A 24,798-nucleotide genomic window follows, 5' to 3' on the forward strand; every position below is an offset into this window, starting at 1 on the left:
GGCTGGGAGCAGGACAGGGAGATGGCCTGTGAGATGGCGGCAGCGTTGGGCAGGGAAGTAAGTGCAGGGGCCACTTCTCTGCCCACCCCGGGGCACCTGCTCTGGCCCACCTGCCTCCCCTGGCCCACTCTCCCCTCCTGCTGCCCCGAAGCCAGGCACTGGCTCCGCTGCCCACAGCAATGAAGCGGTTCGCCTGCTGCCTCCCTGGCGGCTCCCCACTGTGCTGAGGAGGGTTGTGGGGGAGGTTCAGGCGCAGGGAGGGCCTGGCCCGGCCGGAGTGGGGGACAGGAGCTGAGCTGCTCCCCAGCGCCCTCTCCAAGGCCCAGTCAGCCCCCTCCCTGCCCCGGAACAAAGGTGGGGTGGGACCCCTGAGGTCTTCCACGTGACCCCAAGGCAGTTTCTGGACCAGCTAAATCCCTGAGAAGCCCCACAAGTTTTCCACTGTTACCTGGGCCAAACCACTGGCCCTGAGCTCCCAGAGCTACCCTTTGCCCCCCAAAATCCCAGCTTCATTCTACCTGAGGTCTCCAGTGAAGATAATACTTCCATAAAGAATATCATTTAATACACTTGAGACACCATCCATACAAAGTTAGCGTTACTTTTTAAAAATTAGGACCATAATATAAACTGGTCGACAATGGGCCTGACTGAGCCTCAAGCACCCTGAGGTGCAGGTCCGCCCTGCCCCAGAGCAAGCTGTGAGGCGGACGCTGGTACGAAGGGAGGGCTGGTGTGGGTAGGGACACAGCCTCTGGATGCCAAGAACAAGCAAAGCTCTCGGCATCCATCTAGTGTGTCCCTGTGTGTTCTCTGCCCTGAGACTGTGACCGAAGCCTCTTCCATGGTGTCCCATCTGGGAGCCCTATGGGTGGCCTCAGAGCAGAGGGACAAGGAGAAACAGGAAGGGGCCATAGTGGGCATCCAGCCTGGGCACAACCGAGGAGCAGCCTTGCCCCTGGCAAGGACACGCTCCAGTCACAGTGGGAGGAAGGCACCAGCTGTGAGGACCCCGGGAAGAAAGGAAACCCGCCCCCAGGACATGTGTCCGGCAGGGGGACGGGGCTAGAAGTCAGGGCCTGGGAACCCACAGACCTCACTCCCCAAGGATCCCGCTTTTATCGGCCATCTCACGCGGAATCCGCCTTGCTTGGCAGGAGGACACCCGGGCCCAGAGCCCAGGCCCCGGTCTGTGGGCCTTTGGTGTGTGGGGCAGGGGGCTCTGCGGGCGGCGGCCGGGGCAGGCACAGACCCCGCGTTGTCAGTGCTCTAGGGGAGGCAGCCGGGCCCGGGCCCGGCCGGCGGTCAGTGCAGCACCTGGTCCAGCTCGTACTTCTCGCAGAAGCGGCTGGTGAAGGGGAAGCAGGTGAGGAACTCGACCCAGGGCCAGTTAATCGGGTAGATGTAGAGCCAGAGCACCAGGGAGGCGAAGAGGCCGGCGAAGGCCAGCAGGGACACCAGGATGAGGGCTCGCTTGCGGTACTTGTCGCTGGTGCCGAAGGTGATGTAGGGCAGGAAGGCGAAGGCCAGCAGCAGGCCGCTGAGGAAGCCGAAGATGTGGGCGATGTTGTCGATCCAGGGCAGGAGCCCGCAGACGAACAGGAAGAGCACGATGCCCGAGAGGTTGAGGAAGGCTTTCCAGGGCCGCTCCAGCAGCTGCCAGCTCTGGAAGAGCTCCACGAAGAGGCAGGCGAGGAGACCGAACTGCGAGCCGGCCGGGCCCACCTGCGGCGGGAGGGGAGACAAGGCGCCTCGGGGTACCTGGCGGGCCGGGCCTGGGTCACCCACCTATAAGCCCTCCTGGCAGGGGTGGGGACCCCGAAGCTGAGGGGTCAAGGGCCAGCTGAAACTGCCAGACCAAAGCTGGGCCTGCTCCGCCCACCCTTTCAGCAAATGCTGAGCGCCTACTGTGTACGTGCCCGGTGTGGATCAGACACAGTAAGCACGACAGACAAGCCTGCCTGGTGGCACAGTGGGGAAGGGACGGATACTGAACAAGGTGACAAAGACTCAGGTTGAACTGATCTAGAGACTGCCACTTGCATAGGTCAAGGACGGCCACACGCGGGCAGTTTCGTACTGCTCGAGCTATAGGTATGGAGCGTGCTGCCAGGTGGGGGCAGGGTTATGAAGAGAAACAAGGCGGAGAAGACTGGCCTGGGAAGGTCTCGTCTCTCTGGAGGTGACCCTGAGCATGGAGAGGTCAGGGATTTCTGGGGACTCAACAGCATCATTGTTCCCTGTCACTAGTATTAAGGCTGGCCAATAAGTCCCCGGCTTAGCCGACCATCCGCTGCTGAGCCCGGCAGGGGAGGGGCCCCGTGTCCCTCTGGCAGATCCGGGTGGGTGGAGCAGGAGCCGCAGGGCTGGCTCTCCCCACACGCCACAAGCCTTCAGGCCATGGAGGGTCCTTTCCCATCCCCTGTGTCCCTACCTCTGCCCGGTACGGGAGGAAGATGGCACTGGCGAGGTTGCCAGTGATGCCGCTGAGGATGAAGATGATGGCGATACGGTGCCAGCCGGCCAGCTTCTCCAGGTCCCGCAGGATGGTCATTTGAAAGACCACGGACACAAAGCAGTGCACCACGCTGGGGGTGGCGGACACAGCAGGTGTTGGACTTCTCACACCTGCCCACAGCCACCAGCCAGGCACTTCAGGAGCAGTGGGGCCTGGCTGGCGGCCCCGGCCCAGGAGCCCTTCCTCTGGGGATCCAGGTGGGTGGCCATCACAGGGGCCTGGGGTCAGTGGGGAGACTCCTACCCAGCGTGCAGGAACAGAGAGAGCCAGAGCCTGTAGAACTGATCAGGAACCTCGGGGTTGAGGAAGGGCAGCAGCCCACACACTTTGTCCAAGCAGTGCACCTGGAAGGGGGGTGGCGGGGAGCGTGGTGGGCAGCACCCCAGGGAACAGGCTGGGTCTGGGGCCCCAGTGTGGGAGGGAACTCGTGAGCCCCGGTCCCAGTGAGCTGCCATGCTCAGCTTCCTCTGCCTGAGCCGAAAACCCTCGCTCCCCACCCAAGGCGCCCGCCGGGCCTCGCCTCACCTGGGAGCAGAGTGTTGCTTCCTCATGGAAATAGCCATGCATGAACTCACAGTATTCCCGGGTGGTGATCTCACAGCTAGAGGGGTGGTGAGGCCAGGGGGCGTCAGGGCCCTGGGGAACCCCTGCCCACCTTGCCTGGAGCCCCGCACCTGGCTGCAGCAGGCATCGCTGGCAGGCAGGGGCTGCTCTTCTGCAGAGACCGCGGCTCTGGACGGTTAGCAGAGGACGTTGGCCCAGGTGGTGGGGTGGGGGCAGACGGCCCACAAGGAGCCGCGGCTCTGGGGAGGCGGCAGGACGGGCTGAGGCCGGCAGGTGCCCCCAGTGGCTCACCTGCCCTTGGTGCCGATGCAGCAGGGGCGGCCCTTGATCTCGCAGTCTATGTGCAGGAAGCCCGTGTGGTTGCTCTTGGCCTGCTCCGTGCAGATCTGCCGGGGGGGGGGGGGGCACCATCGGGGGTGGGCCTGTGTGACGGGTGGACCCGCATCCCCGCCCTTCCCAGGCCATCCTCTGCCAGGGGGCATGCAATCACCGGCCACTTGGTGATGTCATCGGGCCAGATGTGGGCACCACTGGAGGCGGGCTCCTCACAGGTCCTGCAGGCCAAGGTCAGATTAGGCTGTAGCTCCCCCGCCTGCCTCATCCCCTCAACCCCAGGCAGCCCAGCCGTGGGCCACCCTGAGACCCCAGAGCAGCTCCAGGCTGTACCTGGGGTCCTGGTGGCACACAGCCCCCGATGTCCGCTTCTGGCCCAGATCGGACTTGTCCATGGGGGGCCCGGTATCATCCTGCCACTTAACGAAAGTGGCCAAAGTCTCCTGGAGGGTGGAGGAGGCTGGTCATGCGGGGCAAAGTCATCCCTGTTGGAGTGGGCAGGGGCCCCTCGAGGACAGGGGCTTTTCCCATTTCCCCAGGGATCAGGCCCATCTCTAGACCCCCACCCCACCTGCCCCTCCCGAAATCAGCCTTCACCCCTCTGGGGCTGGGGAGGTCAGCTGCCATTCAGCAGCTGGGTCTGCATGGGGGGCAGGCAGGGAGGAAGGGGGGACACAGTCACTGCCCTCCAAGGGCCCCTCCCCTGGCCAGGGCAGGTGCAAGAGCAGAGTCGGCAGGGCTGGAGGCCACCCCCACCGAGCAGTCCTTGTGCTGGGTCTGGATGCAGCCCGAGTGGTCGTTCTGGACACAGCAGCCCGAGTCCCGCTCCAAGTCTTGCTCCCGAAGCACCAGCTGCTCGATCTGCTGGTCCTTCCGGATGCAGGGCGAGAACTTGGCTCCCAGGTGGATCAGGTCAATCTGGGGCAGGGCGGGGAGAGTGAGCTCAGGCCCCAGACCCGGGAGGGGCCCGGCACTCCACCTCTGCTCCGCTGAGGGGGCCACTGAGCAGGCGAGCAGCCCACCTGCCCATCTGGGGGCGGCAGGGCACAGGGCTCCCGGCTCAGATGTCCCCCAGCCCTGGCCCTCACCGAGCTGGGGCCGACCCAGAAGTTCTCCTGCTGGATGTACTTCACACTCTCGTACACGCCTTTGTTCCTCAGCACCTGTCGCAGAGGCCGTGCAAGGGAGGGCGTCAGAGTGGTGGGGTCCCTGGGCGTGGTGGGGTAGGGGGCGAGGGGTGGGATGGCTGTCCCCAGGGTGGAGCCCTCAGGAAGGGGCCCAGCTGTGGTGAGCCCCGAGCACGCTCCCGCTTGGGCCAGACTGTTGTGGTGGGAGGTATCCACAATGCTGAAGCCTCCTGCGGGGGCTGGGATACCCAGGGGTCTAGCAGACTCACCAGCTGGGTGGTGACATGCTGGGCAAAGCCCACGGGTGCGATGCCATAGGTGCAAATCACCAGCAGCGTGATGATGATGTGGACGAAGGTGAGCCAGTAGGTGAAGTAGGGCCTGGGACGGAGCCTCGCGTCAGCCAAGCCCAGCTCTCATCACGACCCTCAGTCCCGGCCACAGGGCCACACCTGGCCCCAGCCCATCGGGCTCCCCGGCCCCTGTTCTCCACTTCCACTTTCCTCCAACTCAGCCCACGCCAGAGCCAGTTCTAAGGTGCACCTGCAAGCGTCTCTCTCCTGGCTTGAAACCCTCGGATGGCTTTCTGCTGCCCTTGGGATAAGTTCCCAAAGCAGAGCCTTGCTGCACCTGCCCACTCTCCAGCCTCTTTGCATTTCCGGGAACAGGCCACGCTCCCTGCAGCCCCAGGGCCTTAGCACATGACATAACCCTGTTCACCTGACTGTACCGCTCCCCACAGCTGTTCACCCTCACTCTTGCCCTCCTCCAGGCCACTCCCCGCACCTGTCATTGCTTGTTTTTTTGTAATTTGGGGTCCATGTCTATTGGGTCACTGCCAATCTTACACTCTGCAAAAATTGCCCCTCCCAGCTGGCCTCCCCAATGTTTCCATGCATGGCCTCCTCCCTCCCCCACAGGCCCAGCTTCTCTCTGACCCACCCTTTCCTCCCTGCTCCATCCTCTTGGGGCTCCACCGCGGGGCCTGGGTATGGTCATTCAGTGAATGTTTGTTGACTGATTGCCGTCTGGGAGCCGGGCTCAAGACACAGGCCCAGGAAGTGGGGGGTGGAGGAGAGGCAGCAAGCACCCAAGGGCCCTTCCTGGGGCATGGGCATGCTCCCCCAGGACAGGCTGCGCCTTCGAGCTTGTACTACACTTCTGACCCACAGGAGGTGCTCCTGAAATGCTGGCTGTATGAATAAGGGGCGCTTTGGGGGAGGGCCCAAGCGTTCCCAGACGCTCCCGGGGCTCGAGGGCAGTGCTCACCGGTGGCTGTCGAAGCTCTCCAGCTGGCGCTGCACGGTGCTGCTGATGCTGCGGCGGTAGCTGCGGTTCAGCCAGTTGCCCACCACGCCCAGGCCGTAGTGCCGCTTCTTGCGGTCAAAGGCAAAGTGCTTCACTGTGGAGGCGATGCGCTTGCCGCGCCTGGTTGCAGGCACCGAGGCTCGGCCACACTCCTTCCTAGAGGGAACGGTGGGGTGGCTCTCAGCCAGGGGGCTCAGGGCTTAGGGCCAGGGGGGGCCATGGGGACGCCCCGAGTCTGGGTGGCTGGGCTGGAGGAGGGACCCTGCCCCAGAACTCACAGAGGGACTTGCACCCCATCGGGGGAGACAGGGGAGGCTGAGTGGGGAATCCCTCGGAAGTAGCTGGCGGAGAGTGGCGGAGACTCGAACACGTCATCAGGCATGGAGCTCATTTCTTCCTAGGGTGGGGACACAAGAAGACAGTATAAGGAGTCACTGTTCCAAATACTGCCCCCAACCCCGATTCAAGAGCAGGACAAGGCTGGACAGACAGGCTCTTCAGGATGGAGGGGAAAGCCACATGCCTGTCAGCCAAGATGGTGACTTTCCCAGCTGGTGCCCCGTGTCCCACCCCAGGTCCCCACTCTGCCCGACAGAAAGATGGGGGCCCAGTAGCTCCATGCATGGCCACACACCCTCCCACCAATGGGCCTCTGGATCTTTCAGGGGCTCCTGGCACAGCATGATCAAGACCAAGTTCACCTCTCCCAGCTCCCAGGCCACCCCATCCCTGCTGTCCCCAAGGGCCCACACCCCATGCTTGCCTTACTAAAAAATGAGGAGTCAAATGTGTCTGCCCCATCGACCGCGTCCTCCTCCAGGAAGCTGGGGTAGGCGAAGCTGCGTTTGATCACCCGGCACCGCTGTCCGGTGGCATCCAGCACCGAGCGCCCCTGGGCATGGGGCAGAGACACAGGCATCAGCACCAGGGTCCAGCCACCCTTGCAGGTGAAAGGAACTCCTGAGAGGAGAAGGGTGGGGAAAGGGGCCCCAAGCATGCCACCCTCACCCTGGTTTGGAGTTATCTCCTCCCTGGAGACCTCCTGCCCCTCTGGCTTGGGCAGCTGGCCTGCGACCCTCAAAGCAACCCACAATCTATATATCCTATACCCTCACCCCCAGGGCTCGGGACATATCCCTCAATCCCACTTCTTGGTACCTTTCTGACCCCATCTGCTCCCATAACCCCCCCTCACTAAAACCACATCAAACCCCCTGCTGCTCCCTCAAAGCACCACACTTCCTCCTACCTCCAGGCCCCTGCATAGGCCATTCCCTCGGCTGAGAATGCTGTTCCCTCGCTTCCTTCCCTGGTGAATGTTTCCTTATTTTTCTAGGCTCAGCTCAATGTCTTCCCTGACACCAGCCCCTCTCCTGAACTGACCACCCTGAATGATGACCTCTGCCCCTCACCCTGGGCTGGGAGCTCAGCCAGGGCGGTGACTCTGGCTCTGTACCCCCCGTGCCCAACCCACAACAGGGGCTCAGTGTGGGCGGGTGAGTGGCACGTGCACACCCGGCTGCCTGCCCCCCAGCACAGGAGCCCGTGCAGAAACCAGCTCCAAACCGAGGCAGCAGCGGGGTGCGTGCAGGAGGGAACGGGGCTGGAAGGATGCAGGCCTGGCTGCTGGGCTTTGGGGTCCCTCTCTCTGCTCTGGGGGCCCAGGACACCCACTGCCCTTGGCACAGGAGGCAGACCCCAGGGTGAGCTTTAGGGGGTGCTACGAGGAGTGGGAGGGAGGGATGACAGAGGACATGGGCAGAGGCAGTGGGGGGCAGCCTGCAGGAGGGGACCCTCACTTTGAGGAGGGCAGCGGCAGCTTGAAAGCTCATGTGGGCCACAGATATCCTCTTGCGGCGCGGCAGGTGGGAGTAGCCGGAGCGGACGCTGGTGAAGGAGGTGAGCGACAGGACCCCGGGGGTCAGCGGCGGGTGCGGGGCGTGGGGCCGGTCCACCTCGTCCGGGTGGCGGAACGCCCGGCCCCGGGCCAGCGGGTCCACAATCTGGAAGGGGGGGAGGTGGTGAGCGGAACTGATCGGGCCCTGGGGGAAGCCGCCCACCGCCCCTCCCCCACCCATGGAGCCCACCTTGGGCATCTTGCAGGGCTTGGGGGACTCGGTGCCCTGGAAGGACGGCACCTCCTGGCTGAGCAGCTCCAGGTCCCTCTGGCACGAGGCCTTCAGGCGGCCGTAGCGCACGCTGCAGTGGTGCAGGCTGCGGCGCTGCCAGTGCTGCCGCTTCCCCTCCCAGTCGCCGCTGACCCCGAACCACTGGGCTGCGCCCCTGCGGGGCGGAGGGGGACAGGGCAAGTGGGTGCATGCTCGTGCACACCTGTGCACAGGGTGTGTGCAGGAAGGGTGGCAGCGCGTGTGTGCCCAAGTGTGCAGGGGAAGAGGCGTGAGGGATGGCCACATGCGTGCGCCCGAGGGCCTGCAGGGGAGGTGGGTGCAGACCGGCTGCCTCCAGCCCCCCAGTCCCGGGGTCGGAGCCCAGTGACCACATGAGCAGGAGCGGAGTGAAGACTGGGCGTGAGGAGCTGGGCTGGGAGGGCCCCGGAAGCCCCCTGGCGGGGCAGTGGTCCACCTCCAGCTCCTTGAACCCCCTCAGCCTCTGCACTGCAACTTCCTGCGAGGCCTCAGTTTCCCCATCTATGCCATGATATCAGGTTCTGCAGAGTAGCTCACTAATGCCTGTCTACTCCTCCCGAAGAGGGGACACAAGGTGCAGGCCCAGCTAATGTCCAGGTGCCAGGTTGCTGGGGGTGGCCAGGAGGGTGGGGGGCTCACTTGCGGATGCTCTGGGACACGGAGGCCTGGCGGCGGAAGCCGGGGTGCTTCTCTGAGCTGCTCTCCTGCCATCGCGTCCGCGGCTCCTGGAGGCTGATGCTCTTCAAGTAGGCTGGGTTCCTGGGCCTCTGGGGGGTGGAGAGGGAGGGCAGCTTGTGACGTGTGGAGCCCAGGTCGCCGGCTGGCTCTTCTTTGGCCTCCCAACATGAAAACCCTGAGACAAACCTCAACCCAAATTTATAGCTCTCAGGTGCTTTCATTCTGAACTAAAATCACCATTTTCTCATGGTTTTCAGCCAAACCCAGCATGCATTTCCCTAGCTGCTCATCCAGTGCTTCCCACTACACGAGATGCCCGCGCCCGCTTCTGCACACTCTGCAGAGCGCTGGGGGCAGGCGGGCGGCACGAACATCACTCCCTTTATGTCCAGGCCGTGCGGGAAGCCCCCGCTGTTAGGAGCCTGTTTTCAATGAGCTCTTTGTGGGGCAAGAGTCCAGACTGTCGGAAATGTTGATTTGTTTTCATCTTCCCAGGGGAACCAGGTGCAGCAAAGGCAGGCTGCCGATGCGGCAAGACACTGTCCCCATTCACCTGAGGCACAGACGGCCCCGTCCCGCAGCAGGGACAGCGGAGTTGGGCCTGGGAGATGGGATGAAAACTGCCAGGGCCCAGGTTCACCAGCAAGCCCTCTCTGGAGACCCGCACTGCCTCTGTCCCCTCAGCCACCGCGAGACGCGCCCCTGCATTCGGGGCCTCACTCCCTGTGATATTTCGGGCCCACGAGGGAGGGGTGAGGCCTGAGTCGGCTGCACAGCCAGCTGCAGCTCAGGAAGGCATCTCTCTGGGAAGTGAAACTGTCTGAAAGGAGTCACGTGCACACATCTGTGACTTGTGGCCGGGCTGTGAGTCCCCAGGCCGCCCCCTTACCTCGGGCAGCATGCTGTCCTGCTCGCCGGGGGCCTGGGCCTCTTTCTCAGGTGGCGGGATGGTAATGGACAGGTTGGGTGGCTTCCGGCTCTGCAGGCGGCTGCTGGACACAGAGGAGAGGCTCCCGCCATTCTTGTCAGCCGAGGCCATGGTGGGCGGGAAGCAGGAGGGCTGGATGGAGACAGGGAGAGGGGCAGAGGGCGTGGGCGTGGGCGGCAGGACCACAGGAGGGTCGGGACTCTGGTGACAAGGCAGGCAGCTGAGACTAAGAACCAACCTGCCCAAAGCTGGTTCAAACCTACCTCCGGGGACTAGACACAGACTGAACCTGGGGAGGGTGGAGTGTTGTGAGGCCTCTTTCTGACCCTCATTTGCATCCCTGACCCGCAGGGCCCGGGAGGTCCTCAACACCCCACCTCCTTCCATTTCTGGTCTCTCTGCTCCAGGCAAGAACCGAACCAGAACCATCGGAGGAGCACGAAGATGAAAGCTGGAGCTGCAGTGACCTTGGCTGCCTAGTTGGGGTAGGCCGGGGGCCACAGGGCAGCTTCCTGCGGACAAAGGGCCCTGCCTGTGTCCCGGGGGCAGGGCTCAGGGGAGGACAAGGAGAAGGCTCCCGGACAACCTGGAACACCTAGCCACGGACAAGGTGCCCACAGCTGCTCCGCTGGGCAGGTGCCTGGTGCAGCCGCACCTGTGCAGGGAGAGGAGGTTCTCAGAGGAGGGTCCCTGAGCCTTGCAGCAGGAAGTGGCGGCTCAGCCGAACTCCCCGAGACGAGAGCTCCCATGCTGGTGCCTGTCCCCCATGGCTACCCAGCTTGTTTTTCAAAGATAAGTGAAACTGCCACCTGTTTGGTGCTTGTTTTTTCACAGTAGGAAAAGAGATTATTTTAACAATAGAGATGATATACACTCATTGCAAAAAAAAAAGAGAAAAAAAATACTCAGAGGTCCATAGAGGTGAGAGCACAGCCTGCCTGCCCCCTCCTCTGGGGGCGGCTCTCTGCACCTGGAAACAACACAGGTACTTAAAAATTTCACACAAACTCAGACGTTTTCATCTGCAGTGTGGACATCTTTCCCCATCAACACAGCAGACAGACCTGCCCAGCTCTTCTGACGACTGCAAAGATTTCACTGAGTGGAAGGCACCAGGGTTTATTTAATTTCCAATTAACGGTTACTTAGAATGTTTCTGCCCGATGTTGCAACAAACACCCTTGCCTATGCTGTATGTGCTTGTTCAAGTATTATTACAAGACAGTTCTAGAAGCAGAATGGCTGGGTTGAAGGGTAAATGCATCCCGAATTTCAGTGGATCTTGCCAAATACCCCACAAAGAGGAGGTGGCAATTTACCTGATCTGGGGCTCTTCTGTGTGTGTCCCCAGTCCCCAGTTCCCCTCTGTGCCCACCGGAACTCACACCCTCTGCCTGTTTCACTCTCTTCGTTTCAGCTCTTGCTCTGACCCATGACCTTTTCTTGCTAACCCCCAGCTGTTTTCTCTCCCCTATGTCCCAAGGTTCCCAGGGCAGGTTTGGTTTTTCTTCCCCTTGTACAAGGCCAGTGACTCCGTCGCCATTTTCTGATGTAGGTCCCAACCTGGGTGTGCAGGGACTGGGGGAGGCTCAACTGGGAACCCTTTTGCCACTGGGGTGTGTGGGGCTAAAGCGTGGGGCACGCAGGCAGGCAGGGCAGAGGGTTTATTCTGTGGCCACCCCGCCTCCACCAGAGCCACCATCCTCTCCCCTGCAGGACCACACCAGTCCCCCAGTTCCTCTGCCTGCTGCCAATCCGACCCCCTGATACGGGCTTCTCCACATGGCAGTTGGGGTCGGCTTCCAAAAGCAAGAGTCACACCACGTCACACCCTCCTTAACACTGCCAGGGACTGCCTGCTCTCACTTAAAGTCCAAACTTGTCGCTGTGTTTCCAGGCGCTCTCTGCACCTCCTCCCGCTGTCCTGCTTCCCCTGACCCAGCCACTCTGGGCCCCTCTCTCAAACTTGCTGAGCTCTGCTGGGAGGCGGGGCGGTGGTGTTTCCCGGTGGAAAGGACCGCGTGGTCTGGCACTTGCTGTCGGGGAGGGTCAGCCAAGCCCCTGCCCGTACGATGCGGGGAATAACCGTCCCTCCCTCCCTCGGAGAGGGGCTTGAGGATCCAATAAGCAAACGCACGACCAACACTCAAGCAGTGCGTCCACTCTACCCTGAACACGCCTGGTCTCGTCTGATCTCGGAAGAAACGCAGGGACGCTCACAGTGGCGCCACGCGTCAGAGCCAAAAGGTGGAACAACCCAAACGCCTGTCAGCAGAAGCACGGACAGACACAACGCGGCAGAGCCATGCAACGGAGTATCATGACACCCTGACACAGGCTACGATGTGGATGAGCAGAAGGAGCCGGTCACAGAAGGCCACCTGCTGTGACTCCATTCATATGAAAGCCCACAGTGGGGACGTCTAGAGACAGGAGTAGATTAGTGGTTGCTTAGGACTGAGGAAGGGGGCCTGGGGGTGACAGCTAAAGGGTGCAGGATTGCTTTGGGGTGATGAAAATGTTCTAAAATTGGCTGTGGTGATGGCTGCACAACTTTGTGAATACACTAAAAGCAACTGAACTGTACACTGTAAACGAGCGAACTGAATGGCGTGTGAATTATGTCCCAATGAAGCTGTTACGCAGGCGCTCTGCAAACGCTGGGCCTCGGTCTGAGCCAGTCACTCCTCCCCCAGCCCCCACCGTCGCACAGAGAGGACGGCTCCTCCTCATCCTCTCTGGTCCTCAGGGCAGCACCCGCACCCCTACCCTCCTCCCCTCCCCTCCACCCCACAATCGCCCTCCTTTCCCCAGCATTCATGGCTGTAGGGCCGGGAGAACGCCAGCTGCCCCAGGAAGCATCAGTATCTGCAGAAAAAACAGACGGCTGTAGCAGCCAGTGCCCCGGGTCCAGCCACCCGGCCCCCAGCTTGCTACCTTCAAGGTCTGGGCTCGGCCCACGGATTCCCGGTCTTGTCTCGAAGGTCTTCAGAGCATGTTCTCGTCCTCTCCTCGCTGTACAGACGCTACAGGGTCCAACTCTGTGGACAGGTGGACGGACGGACAGACGGCTCCGGGTCAAGCAGGGCAGCTTCCTGGGCACTCTCCACCTGCAGGGAAGGGAGGGCAGGCTCCAGGGGGCAGGCCGACCGTTGGGCCTTTTAATCCTCCTGGCCTCAGTCTCCCCATCTATGAACTGGGCATAATCCTCCTGCCCTTCCTTCCCTTGGGAGGGAGAAATGAAAAGTGGAGCAAGGGCCCTGTGGCCAGGCAGCCAGGTAACGGCTCATAAAAACACCGCTCTGGTCTGGGAACCTGCCTGGAGCTGGATGTTCAAGTCAAGATGGTTCCTGTGTTGTTTTCCTGTTTCAGTATTACTTGGATAGAAACATTTAACTTAAAAAATCTAGGAATTGTTGGCTGCCTTCTGATTCAGATTTATTTTCGACTCGAGGCAGCCAGATATTTAAGGCAGTGTTCAAACGATCTGCAAGTGCTTTGCTGTTGTTTTATTAATAACTAATTGAAGTGAAATGCACACCCCATAAAATTAACCATCTTAAAGCGAACAACTCAGCAGCCTCCTGCCTGTCTTTAAGAAGCCCAAGCGGGGCGCGCTCCGCTGGACAGCAGGGGACACAGCAGATCCTCCTTTGAGCGGGACCCCAAGAAGGGCCGAGAAGCGCTAGAGGCCAGGCAGGTTAAGTCCCCGCGTGCGCCAGCCTTGCCTGGCCTTTATGAGCACCATTCCACTGTGTCCCCAAATCGCCCAGCGAGGCAGACGTCACCACCACCTCCACTTCCCAGAGGGGGAACGGCGGCTCAGAGGGGTTCAGCAACTTGCCTGGGCTCACACAGCCACGAGGGGTGCAGCTGGGGCTCCAGACGTCTGGCTCCAGGGCCTGAGGTTTCCTCAGGGGTCAGGGACATCCTTCCCTAAAGCTGGGGGACACTAGGGGCTGAAAGACCCCCTTGCATGAAGCCAGAACAGAGCGCAGCCTGGGGGAACTCGGCCTAGCATGTCAGTGCTTTTCAAACCACGCTCCTCATGGGCCCAGGGCTGCCCGGAGGTGCCCAAGGGGCTGCAGTGGGACAAACCAAGACTCTGGGACGGGCCCAGGCCCTCCTCTGACTCCATCGGGCAGTGCCCTTTGCGCTTTGCGTACCAGACAGGGGACTTTGGCTGCCGGAGCCCTTATGGTACAGTTGGCAGAATGCTCGGCGCACGTGGGGCACTAAGAATACATCTTGAGGCAGAGCTGTGGGCCTGGGACGTTTTCTGCTTCTTTAAGCCTAGACCAACAGCATCAGCTGCGCTTCCTTCCATCGCAAAGTGCCAGGGAGGCCTGACCCCGCAGCCCGGAGCAGACTGTCCAGCCGTGTACAATGAGGCCCTGATTGCGGGCGCTGAGCCAGGTTGGCTCCGAGGAGCCCAGGCAGCTACACGAGGACACCGCTCGGGTGAAGCCGTGGCCAGCGCCCCGAGTCCCGCGCCCACTCTGGGGACAGCTCCAAGCAACAGTCTCACCTGGGGCCTCTGCACGGAAAGCTCCCCAGCTGGACCTCCCCCGGGAGCAGGGTGCAGTGACAGGGCACTCGGAGGGCTCTGCCCTGGGAAACTGCACCAAGGGGGAAGGGAGGCAGCCCCGGAAGGAGGCTGGGGTGGGGGTGGGGGCACCAGGCTGCAGTTAAGGCCACCAAGGAGGCAGGATCTTTCTGGAACCCAGAGCTGATCACACCTCCCCGGAGTCAGCACTTCAGGCCTCCCCAACACCCTTCCAGACAAACCGCGTCCTCCTGGGGCTCCCCAAGTTCCCATCTCCTGTCACCTGAGGCCTTGCACCTGGCACTCCAGGCGCTGCCTTGCCTGCCTGGCCAAGCCCTACTGCTCCTTTGAGGAAGGTAAAATGTCACCTCCTCCAGGAAGCCTGCCCTGTCACCACCAGACAGAATCAACCACTTTCTCATCTGCTCTCTCACAGCGTCCTGCAGATCTGCCTACATATAGGTGTCCCCTACTCGACACTGGGTAGTACAAAGCCCAGCACTTTGTTGGCCCAATTAACGGCTAATTGGGCAGGAGGCTGGTGGGAGGGCATGGGTGGCTGGGGATGGTCAGTCCACATCGGCCCCAGACAGCAGCTGTCCCCCTAGTCCTGCAGCTAGCCCTGGAAACAGGCCCCGGCTCTATGCCCACTGCAGGGCCAGGATGGAGGAAGCTAGATGCTGTCCTAGGATGAGTCCCCAGTGGAAGCCCCCTCAACACAGCCCAGACTCCCCATCTAGCTCCTTCTGGGGTGCTGCCCAGCCAGCCTCCCCCTCCTGAGGCCAGGCCATCCCAGCCGGGACTCCCCACCCAGGACCTGCTGTGCCACTGGCATCTATGCCAACCTCCTGCTGGGAGGGGCAGACCCAACCCCAGGCTGAAGGAGGGGGAGACTCAACCACCCCAGGGCACTCCTGGGGGAGGGGTCCCCAAGAGAAGTGGCCTGACCCTGGAGAGTAGGGGTGGGGCTGGTGGGGCGCATTTTCCTGGGAGGCAGCAGTGCGTCTGGGAGAGCTGTCTCAAGCACAGAGCACACCAAGAGTCCTGGGCTGTAGCCTGTGAGCAGCTTCACACCCTGGGCCTCCGTTTCCTTCTCTGTTAAGCAAGGGAGTGGGACAAGGTGCTGGCCCAGCTTTGACACCCAGGAAGTCCGCAGAGTATAAAACACCAACTTTGCCCCAGCCCCTCTCCACCATGGAGGGGGGGGGCCTGTTCCTGAGACTACCTGTCCCCAGCTTGTGTAAAAGTTGGGTGGCCAGGAGCCCAGCCCCTTCCTCAGGGCTCAGGACTGTCAGACCCACTCTTGAACCAAGTCCAGGGTGTGGAGGAGCTCACGGCAGGGACCAGGCAGAAGAAAGTGCTGGAGCCTTGGAGCTGCCCCACCCAACACTCATCATCTCCTGTCCCCAGAAATGCTTGCTCACTGAAGAGGAAATGGTGACATCCTGGGACCAGGCTTCCTCCTGGCCCGCGGTCACATCCGCCACTCTTGCTAAGATCCCAGGCTTGCCACTGCTACCTGCCCATGGAGGGTCCTGGCTTCCTTGGGGCCATGTGCCCCAGCCCCAGAGTAGCTGGGAGGCTCTAAGGGGCACTGGAGCTCGGGGGTCGGGGGAAGGGGGAGTCAGGATGGGCCAGACTGTATTTCCTCCTCCTTTGGGTCGGGCCCAGCATGAGGCTGTGGACGGCAGATCCAGAGAAAATGTGAAGTGCAGAGTTCAGATCACCGCAGGGTTCCCATGGGTTGGGGCCTCTGCTTCCCACCCTGCCTGGGGTCAGGGCCACCCCCACTCCAGACAGCTTTCAAAATAGCATAACCCAGGTGGCAACAGCCAAGATCTGGCACATATGACTGAAATGCAGACTCAGAAACCACTGGAGGCTGCTGCCCAGAGAATCCGGTTTCCCCACAAAGGGTGGGGCTGGGCGCTCCCAGCCAAGCCCTGTCCCACACAGCCAGTGCAAGCAGGGGCTGGGGGTGGGGTGGGGACCCCCTCCCCACCAGGAGGCCTGCTGGATCCTGTACTCCTCCCTCTGGCTCAGCTGTAGCCCATTCCCCGCCGCCCCCCCAAACACACAAGCCCCCAGCTGCAGTTCCACCTGTGCTGAGGTATCTGGCTCGAGTCCCCTTTCTTCCTTTCCACCTGCCTCCCACCAGTCCCCCCGTCTAGCAGGTGTCTGTGGCCTTGCTAATGGTGGATGCATTCCCCACAGCCCCTGGGCTCTGCCGACTTTATGGGCCAGGGCAGGGCGAGAGCATCACCTACAGCCCTGGACAGAGACAGGCAGAAGCTAGACAGGAGGGCCACGCAAAATGGGGACAGAAGGGAGAGAGGGGCCCTAGGACAAGGAGTGGGCAGCCTGCTCCCCTCCAGAGAGGAAAGAGGGAGACCACCCATAACCAGTAGATGTGGCCAGGCAATTTAGGGGACCCCTTGTGCAGAGGGGCTGAAGTCCCCTTTGCAGAGGAAGTGAGGAAACCACCACCTGGCCCCCAGAAGCCACTTCCAGCCTGGCTGGGGCTCTAGAGCTGTGGGGAGACCACCTGGTGTCCCCGAGAGTGGTGGTCAGGACAGAAGGGGGGCGCAGCACGGCCTGGACCGCGTCTTCTCCCCAGCTTCTCTGCCACAGAAACCGAAACTCGATCTTCCCTCCCTGTGGCTCTGCTGGGAACCATGGCATTTTTAGAAAGCTGCAAAGAGGAAGCTGTGCCCTCACCACTGTGCAATCCCCAGCAGAAACCCTGGTTCTGCTGACCTCGGGGAGTTCTCCAGCAGCGCAGCAGCCCGGAAGGACAACTTACGGAAAAGCTGCCCTCTCACCCCACGTCTCCCCAACACGTCCCCAAGCTGGCCCCCGCAGAGCCAGTGACTCAGCCCTGCACACTCCTTGCCCTGGCAAGAGGTGATAGGGACCAGGGCAAAAGGCAGAGAGTGAAAAGAAGGCTGGCCCAGGGGCCGGGGTGGTCATGGAAGTCAGGAGACACAAAAGGTAGGGGCCTTAGCAGCAGCAGCGTGTTCCCCCCAGATTCCACCAGCAGACTTAGAGGGGACAGGGCAAGGGGGCTCCCGGGCTAGGGGCCCAGCTGTCGGTCTCCAGAAGCCAACCAGGGGCCTGCGCGCCTTCCCTCCCAGCACCGCTTCCCCAGAGGCTGGGGCTGGTGGCAAGTGGGTGCAGACACGCACTTAACCCACTGGTAGGCGCTTGTGCCCGGCAGCGCCGCGCCGACAGAGGAAGAGCAAACCGCCTGTGGCTTCCCCAGATGAACAGCGGGCCTTGCCCAGACAGCCCTCTACTTCTAGCTCCCTCTCGCCCTCCGAGGGCTTGCCCCAAACTCGATTCAGAAGATCAAGAACTGGAGGTTCGGGGCTTACCCCTGTCGGACCCCGAGCTCCGGGCTGCCCTCGACCCAGCTGCACGGGCTCGGGCGGCCAGGCTGACCACAGACACGGGAAGCGGGTGCTGGGCTCCGAGAGCCGAGGAGAGCAGAGTGTGAGGGTGTGAGCCCGCGTGCGTATTTGGTAAGAGGGACACATCATGACCTTAGAGCAGCACAGACCCTGAAATCCATCCGGGCTTTCTCAGAATCGGTCACCAGCAGGGCTGGCAGAGGTGTGAATGTCCCCCTCCTCTGCTGGGGTCCCTGGTCCAGGAGGCTGGCTGAGCTGGGGACACCCAACCCCTGTGTTCCTAAAGCCCATGATGCGGCGGCGGCTGCTGGCAACATGCAAGGGTGGGGGCACCACGGGCAGTGGGAGGGCAGCCAGGCCCACCCAACACGCCCCTCTGGAAATCTCTGGATCCCAGAAACTGCTGGTTGGGGCAGGATACAGATGTCCTTCCACACCCCAGGCAAGCAGCAGCAGCTCCCAGAGCCTGGGGGTCGACTGCAGGTTGGGGGACAGCAGAGGGGAGCGGGCACAGTAGCCAGATCCCAGGGTGCTCTGCACAGGGCCTGCCACGCCAGGAAGGCTGCACATGGCGCCCCAGTTCTGCTGCTCCTTCAGCACGCGGTGAAGGGGGAGATGTCAGAAGTGGCCCCCAAGAGGCCCAGAAGGCCCCATGCATTCAGGGTCAGATGCCAGGACACCGGAGGGTTCCTGGAGAGGGTGTAGGTACACGTGGGGAACCACACCCACACAGGCTTGCATGAACCGCACTTTGCTCCAAACACTCATGAACAGGTGCCTCTCGGGGTCCCGGGAGCTGCGTTCTCAAGGGTCCTCGCAAGCGGAGCGGTAGGGTCCAGCACATGCTCAGTGGTTGCAGGGTAGGGGGGAAACCCACTTCACTTCTGCTGGTGGCTCCTTGACACCAAGGTGTGACCGGGCCATTTCCAAACAACGGACCCATAAAGACGGGCTCCGTCCTGGGCTTGCAAGGTGAGCCCACCCACTTCCACCTGCTTTCTCATGGTCTGGCTGCAGAGAGTGAAAACACTGCCCAATGGGGGGACACGGGGCATAGGCCCAGCCCCCACTGCTGTGTGATCCTGGGCAAGCCACTTAATGTCTCTGAGCCTCAGTCTGTTTATGTATAAGAGATAAGACCTAGGTGGCTTTGTCACCATTAACTGGGCCCAGCCCAGGAGCATGTTAGGCTGAAGGACAGAGTCTCCCCCTATTTTACAGAGAGGCAAACACCTCGCCCAGCATCACCCATCCAGAAACAGGGCCCTGGGCTGGCCGGGCATGAGCCCAGGGAGCTGATGGCTGCCCTGGGTCCCCAGCTGGATGTTCAGAACAGGGCACTGGGTGTCCTCACTTCTGGAGCCCCCCAGCAGGGAGGGAACATGGCAGGCAAACATTTCAGCTTGTAAACAGTCATTAAGGAGCTAATAAACCTGATTTCCCAGAACCTTGCCCCGGGGCTCCCTGCTTCCCCGGGAGGAGGCTGGGCCTAGTCCCAGTGGCTGCCAGGGCTCAGGGCACTTGGACAGCAGCCCATCCAGGCTGCTCACCCCAGGTGGGCTGGCCAAGCCACCTGTGCAGGGCCCCCACCTCACTCGGAGGCAGCGTGGGGCCCTCTTGTTGAGGAACGAAGAGGGCTGGGGGGCAGAGACAGGACTCAAACCTGCCCTGGCCATCGACCTGCTGGGAGACTTTGGGCGGGCTGGCACTGCTGAGCCTGTCTCCTCTGCTGTGAAAGGGGCTGACACCCCACTCAGAGGCAGCAGTAGAGATGACAGGAGATCGTGAACGTACAGCGCCTGGCACATAAGCAAGGCTCAGCTGTAGCTCCTTTTATTTCTGGCTGAGTTCTACCACCGACGCTCACTTGGTCTCTACGTCTAGCCTCAGAGGTGACAGATCTCTATTTGACAGGTGGAGAAACTGAGGCTCAGAGAGACTAAGTCACCTGTCTAAGGTCTCACAGTTGGGGAGAGGTGGGGCCACAATCCCAGCCAGGGTCCTGCGGTCTTAACCCCCGAATTTTGAAGCGTCCTGTCACCCTGAACCATGAGGCGCAGTGGCAAAGGAACAGGCCAGGGGTGGGGACTTGGAGTTGTCCGGATGCCGGGTGCCCGCTCTGGGTGTGCGGCCTTTGACTCATGGACCTCTCCCACCCCCCAAGCACAAGTGACAACACCTAACCGCTTGGGTAGCACTTCTCAGCTTACTGAAGGGCTTTTACAAACATTATCTCACTTAATTGAGGCTGAGGGTGAGAGGCGGATGTCATTATCCTCCCCAGCTAACAAGGTCATAAAGGGCTCAGGCAGGTGTTCGGTTCCAAGTCCTACCCCCACCCCAAACCCACGGCAGACCCCCAGCCCTTTTCTCCCTGGCCTTCTTGTAGCCACATGGGGTGATTAATGGGGAGAGGGAAAAGGTGTCCCTTGCCGGGGACCTGGGGCAGGAAGCCCGCCCTGCACCACCTGAGGATGCTGCCGGCGCAGGCTCGGGGGCCACCCGTGGGAGGCAGCTTACCCCACTCCTGGCCCCACGAGCCTCAGCCAGAGAAGGCACAGCTGAGGGTCATCATCTCCGTGACCTGCCCCCCAATACCATCAGTGACACACGCGGTGGCAGGCAGGGAAAACCCCTGGGCAGGGTCAGCAGTGCACGCCCAGATGGAAACCCTCCCTCATTTCCCTTGGCCGCCAAGGCACTGCGGTCTCCCCATCCCAGACACAGCCACTTCTACAGAATGATAACAGTAACACTGTTGCTCTGCATGTGTGTCCTTGCCTAGTCTCCCAACAGCCCGTGAGATAGGGCCTCTACCATCGCCAAGTCTGTGCCATGGGCAGGTGGCTGCACCCCTAACAGAAGCGGCCCCAATACCATTATCATGATGGCCCCCTGGTGCTCCTACCAGGGCTGGGCACTGGGCTGAAGGCTGCACATGAATCACCACCTCATACAGTAGAGTATAGTTCACCACCCTCCCAAATAGACTACTGTTACCCCACTCTACAGCTGTGGAAACTGAGGCATGAACTTTTTTTTAAGATAGAGTCTAGCTCTGTTGCCCGGGCTAGTGTGCAGTGGCATCATCATAGCTCACTGCAACCTCAAACACCTGGGCTCAAGTGATCCTCCTGCCTCAGCCTCTCAAAATGCTAGGATTACAGGTGCAAGCCACCAAGCTTGGCCAGCATGGACTATTTAAGTGACCCCACGCTACTGAGCACATCTGTAGACCAGAGCCTGCCGGCCCCTGGACCTTGACACTTGGTTCCCCAAGCTTGGAATCACCCCCATTCCCTCTGCCAATCACAACACTCCCCCGACACTCCAGGCCTGTGTCCCTGATCAGACGACTACCGGCACTGCCCACTTGGCTCACACCACTTTCCTAGAGGGGACCAGGGTGGCACTGGGCCTGGAACTGCTTTTTGGCAGCTTTTGAGCCACACAAACAACTCATGTCTGGGACCCCAGCTAAGTTTACTGAAGGAGGGAAGGTGGACACAGAGGCTCTCTGCACTTCCCTAAAGATAGGAAGAAATGAGTTTTTTGATACCTGCTTAGTTCTCAGAGGGAAGCAACTGCAGCTTTACAGGCAGCCTGGGGAAAGCCCTTGCTCCTCCTGCGAGGAGCCCTGTGTCCTGAGAGCTGCCCTAGCCTGGCCGCCACTCCGCGAGGTCAGCCTGCACTCAGCGGGCAGGCGCTGACGTCCTCGCCACCCCTCCCCCGGCCTGGCTCAGCTGGATAGGAAACTGGGAGCCGCTTCCAGCGACAGTGCAGATGGTGCAGATGTGTGAGCTCACTCTGGAAACCCCCTGGGGGGGCCGGGCAGCGCCAAGGCCGGCTCCAAAGTGTGTGGCACAGAGATCCGAGGAGACGTGTGTGTGTCTGGGGAGCCAGGAGAATACACACATGTCCCCTGTGCCACACCAGGGCCAGGCGAGGGGCAGGTGGCTCATCCGAGCCACTCCGGCACTAACAGATCCTCACACGTACACGCACATACAGCCCCTGACGTCTCCTGCTCCCATCTGACATCTGTCTGGGGCAGAGTTTACACAGCACATAGAACAGGAACCTCAGCAGAGAGGCCACAGAAGTATCCAGAGCTCAGGCCACAGGAAAGACATCAATCACTACTGACCCCAGAGGCACTCTCCAACCTCCAAGGCATTTGTGGGGTGATTTATTTATTTCTCCTCTTATAGGAACAGAAGTCCCCCTCCTGGGCAGGAGAGAGAGAGAGACAGAGAGAGAGAGGACACACACATACAAACAATGTGTGTGTGTGCACAGTTATAGCAGGTGTAGCTGGGTAGAAGTCACCCTGTGGTTTGTTAACCAGGCTTTCAGGCTGGGCCTGGGGGTGGACAGCTGGGGTTCAAACCTAGACTCCACTGCTCACTTCCTGAACAACTTTGTACAAGTCTCGGCCTTGGGCCTCAGGAGGCACGTAGCAATGCGGCCACTATTACTGGTGTTTGTTCAGCTGAAAAGGTGGGAGTCTCACTTCAGCCTTTTACAGTTAAAAGACCAAAAAAATCCCCAAACCCAATCTCAAACCAGAAATGGCCACCTGCTCCCTTGCTCTACCTGGGTTCCCAGGCAAGGAGGCTGGTCCAGAAGTGAACAGGGTGGGGCAATGGCTCTGCAAGGAAATGGGAGGGGAGGCCAGCAGGGTGGTCCAGGCTCCCGGGCATGGACATAGCTGCTTCACCTGACCCTCTTCCATCACGCCAGCCACCCATCCTCATCCCCAGAAAACTGGGAGTACATTCCTTGAGCCCAAGTCAAATGATTCTGAGTCATCTCTACTGGGGTCCATCTGGCCTGTAGCTCCGATGTCTTCCATCCCTCCCTATTGCCCAGCTAATGCCACGGGCAGAGGGTGCCCTGCCCTACCAGCAACTGGGCCCAGCCTGGGCTTCTCCTCTAACCTAGGGTTCCCTCTTTATTACAAGATGGAGGAAGACTGGGGAGCCACCAGGGATTAGGATCCCTGTTACTCCTTGGATGTTATTTACCTGGTGTAGTTTCCTGGTGTGAGTTCAGAAGGGAAACTTGCAGCAGGTCACATGGTATCAAGCACCCATGCCAGCCTCAGCAATCCAGGTTTGGGAAAATCTACAAGAACAGAGATCACTCTCTGCCCCTCCTCCACCCCCAGGGACATCTGAGCTCAAGGGCTGCCCCAGCTCAAGCTTCAGGGGAGGCTGCCCTTGGGCGAAGCACTCCAGGCCTGCACTGTAAGGGGGCCCCGTTCCCAGCCCCTCCTACACGGCACACAGACCTGCTTCCTGCAGGGCCCATGGTGAGCAGGAAAGAGGGCAGCTTAGGGCACCAAAGGAGGACTCTTGCTGGGGAGTAACTGCTCTCACACCTCCTAACCTCTTATCTCATGTAGGTTTATTTCAACTTGTCCCCTAACCACTGGGGAAACTGAGGTAGGGAGGAGAAATTAATGAGAAGCAACCAGGTGCTGTGGCATAGCACTATGAGCTGTTGCTGGATAATTCTCCCTTGTGGGGGTCTGTCCTGTGCACTGTAGGGTGTTTACTCGTATCCCACTACATGCCAGTAGCAACACCACTCACTCCCCTCCCAAGTGTGTGACACCAACATGTGTCCAGACATTGCCGAACACTCCAGTGGCAGGCAAAGTCATCCCCTCTAAAACAAGCCTCAGTTCCCAGCCTGCCCTACAAAGTGACAGTAGCATAGGACAGATGCTGGGCTTATTATCTCACCCCAATGTCACACACAGTGGGGTCCTAAAGCTAGCCATTTGGGCAGCAGCAGCCACTCCACATGTAGGGTCACCTCCTCAAGCCTTCTGCTCTCCAGACACAACCCACATCCACCTGTAGCCCCGACCCTTTCTCCCTGAGTCTTCAAGCTGGGCAGGGGCTGAGACATGGGTTCCTCCTCTGCCCTGGGTGGTGGTGGGAGGTCTGTACCCTAGGAGACCTAGCCCTCTCTAACCTGTAACCCAAAGCCCTGCAGCAGCATCCACGGGGGCCAGCCTTCCCAAGCCCCTCAGTCCAGAAGTCAGGACTACGTGGTCCAGTCTCTGAGCTCCGGTCCAGCCTTGCTGTGTGAGGCCCCTCCTCCATTCCCCGCCCCCCACACCTGTTTCCACCTTGGCTAGGCTCCAGGCACAAACTTCGCCCGGTGCCCACCCGGGAGGAAGGGGAGGGCAGAGGAGGGTCTGGTATACAGGCACTTCTGGGACCAAGGCGGGACTGCCCGGTAGTGCCCTGGGGCAGTCCCCTCTCTTCCTTCCGGGGCTTTAAACTTCTGCCCAATGTCCATGCCCGCACATCTGCCGACTCGCGGCCCAGGGATCCCTTGGGCGTCCTGTCCGAGCTGAGTCCCAGGGCCGGCAGACGCGGTCCAGCGGCCCCGCGGGCGCCGTCCGAGTCCGCTCCGGCCTCCGGCCGGGGCCACGTGAGCCCTGGGCGCGCCGCAGCGCGGGCGCCCTCCCCAGCCGCGCGCCGCCGCCCCGGGGCAGGCTCGGGCACAACCCCGGGACCCCTGCGGCGCCCGCGGCCCGGCCGCCGCGAGCCCTGCCCCGCCCGTCTCCCCGCGCTCACCTCCCTGCGGCCCCGCGGCCCCGGGACGCAGCTCCGAGCGGCGCCGGCGAGCGGCTGGGCGGTGGCTCCTCGGGGGCGGGGCGCCGGGGCCCCGCCTCTTCCCTACCTGCGCGCGGGCGGCCTGGGGGGCGGGGCCGGGCTCCGGGGGCGGGGCCGGGCTCCGGGGGCGGGGCTCGGACGCAGCCGTCGCCTCTGCCTGCTCCCCCGCCTCGCCCCTCCGCGCTCGGCCCAGCGGGGTCTCCGCCTGGACAAAGCCCCGTTTTCCGCCCCAGCTGGTCCCTTCCTGGAGCCGACCTCTCCCTCCCGGCTTCCTCTCTCCTCCCCGACAAAGCGCTTAATCTGGGTGTGAATTGTCATCATGTCACCCCTACCAATCCCCCCGTTCCCCTCCCTCCAGCGCCCTCATCCTCAGGCCAACTGGGCCAGCTCTGGAACCTTTTAGTCCGGAGCCTTCACCCTAATCCTTCGCATGAAACACATTTGGAGCATCTCGACTGCTCCAAATCCTGCTGCAGCCCCTGCCTCCGGGAAGCCTTCCCTGATTGCCTGCAGCCTCTGCCTGTGCTCCCAACGTGCCTTCTCCGCAGCCTCTGGGCTTGCGTTTGGGGCTCCTTCCTGGGCTGAGGCCGGGTCTTGCTAACCT

General features: G+C 61.4%; 1 protein-coding gene across 2 annotated transcripts; it reads right to left on the reverse strand.

The window, feature by feature from the left end:
* Positions 1-543: 543 nt before the first annotated feature.
* On the reverse strand, positions 544-24,241 carry RHBDF2 (rhomboid 5 homolog 2). 2 transcript variants are annotated; one of them, XM_045525753.1, is made up of 20 exons: positions 24,156-24,241; positions 22,587-22,686; positions 12,541-12,713; positions 9,565-9,735; positions 8,637-8,764; positions 7,938-8,133; positions 7,650-7,853; positions 6,614-6,742; positions 6,129-6,247; positions 5,812-6,006; positions 4,812-4,923; positions 4,504-4,578; positions 4,172-4,333; positions 3,749-3,858; positions 3,573-3,636; positions 3,374-3,468; positions 3,044-3,119; positions 2,762-2,862; positions 2,435-2,588; positions 544-1,725 (listed from the first exon to the last, which is right to left on the reverse strand). In XM_045525753.1, the coding sequence occupies exons 4-20, from the start codon at positions 9,712-9,714 to the stop codon at positions 1,306-1,308; spliced, it is 2,490 nt and encodes an 829-aa protein (XP_045381709.1). In that variant the 5' UTR covers positions 9,715-9,735; positions 12,541-12,713; positions 22,587-22,686; positions 24,156-24,241; the 3' UTR covers positions 544-1,305. The 2 variants fall into 2 exon arrangements, with proteins under 2 accessions (XP_045381709.1, XP_045381708.1); XM_045525752.1 differs by lacking the exon at positions 22,587-22,686 and having other exon boundaries at positions 24,156-24,223.
* Positions 24,242-24,798: the final 557 nt, after the last annotated feature.

This window comes from Lemur catta, chromosome 15 (assembly GCF_020740605.2).
Source record: "Lemur catta isolate mLemCat1 chromosome 15, mLemCat1.pri, whole genome shotgun sequence".
Taxonomy (NCBI): Eukaryota; Metazoa; Chordata; class Mammalia; order Primates; family Lemuridae; genus Lemur; species Lemur catta.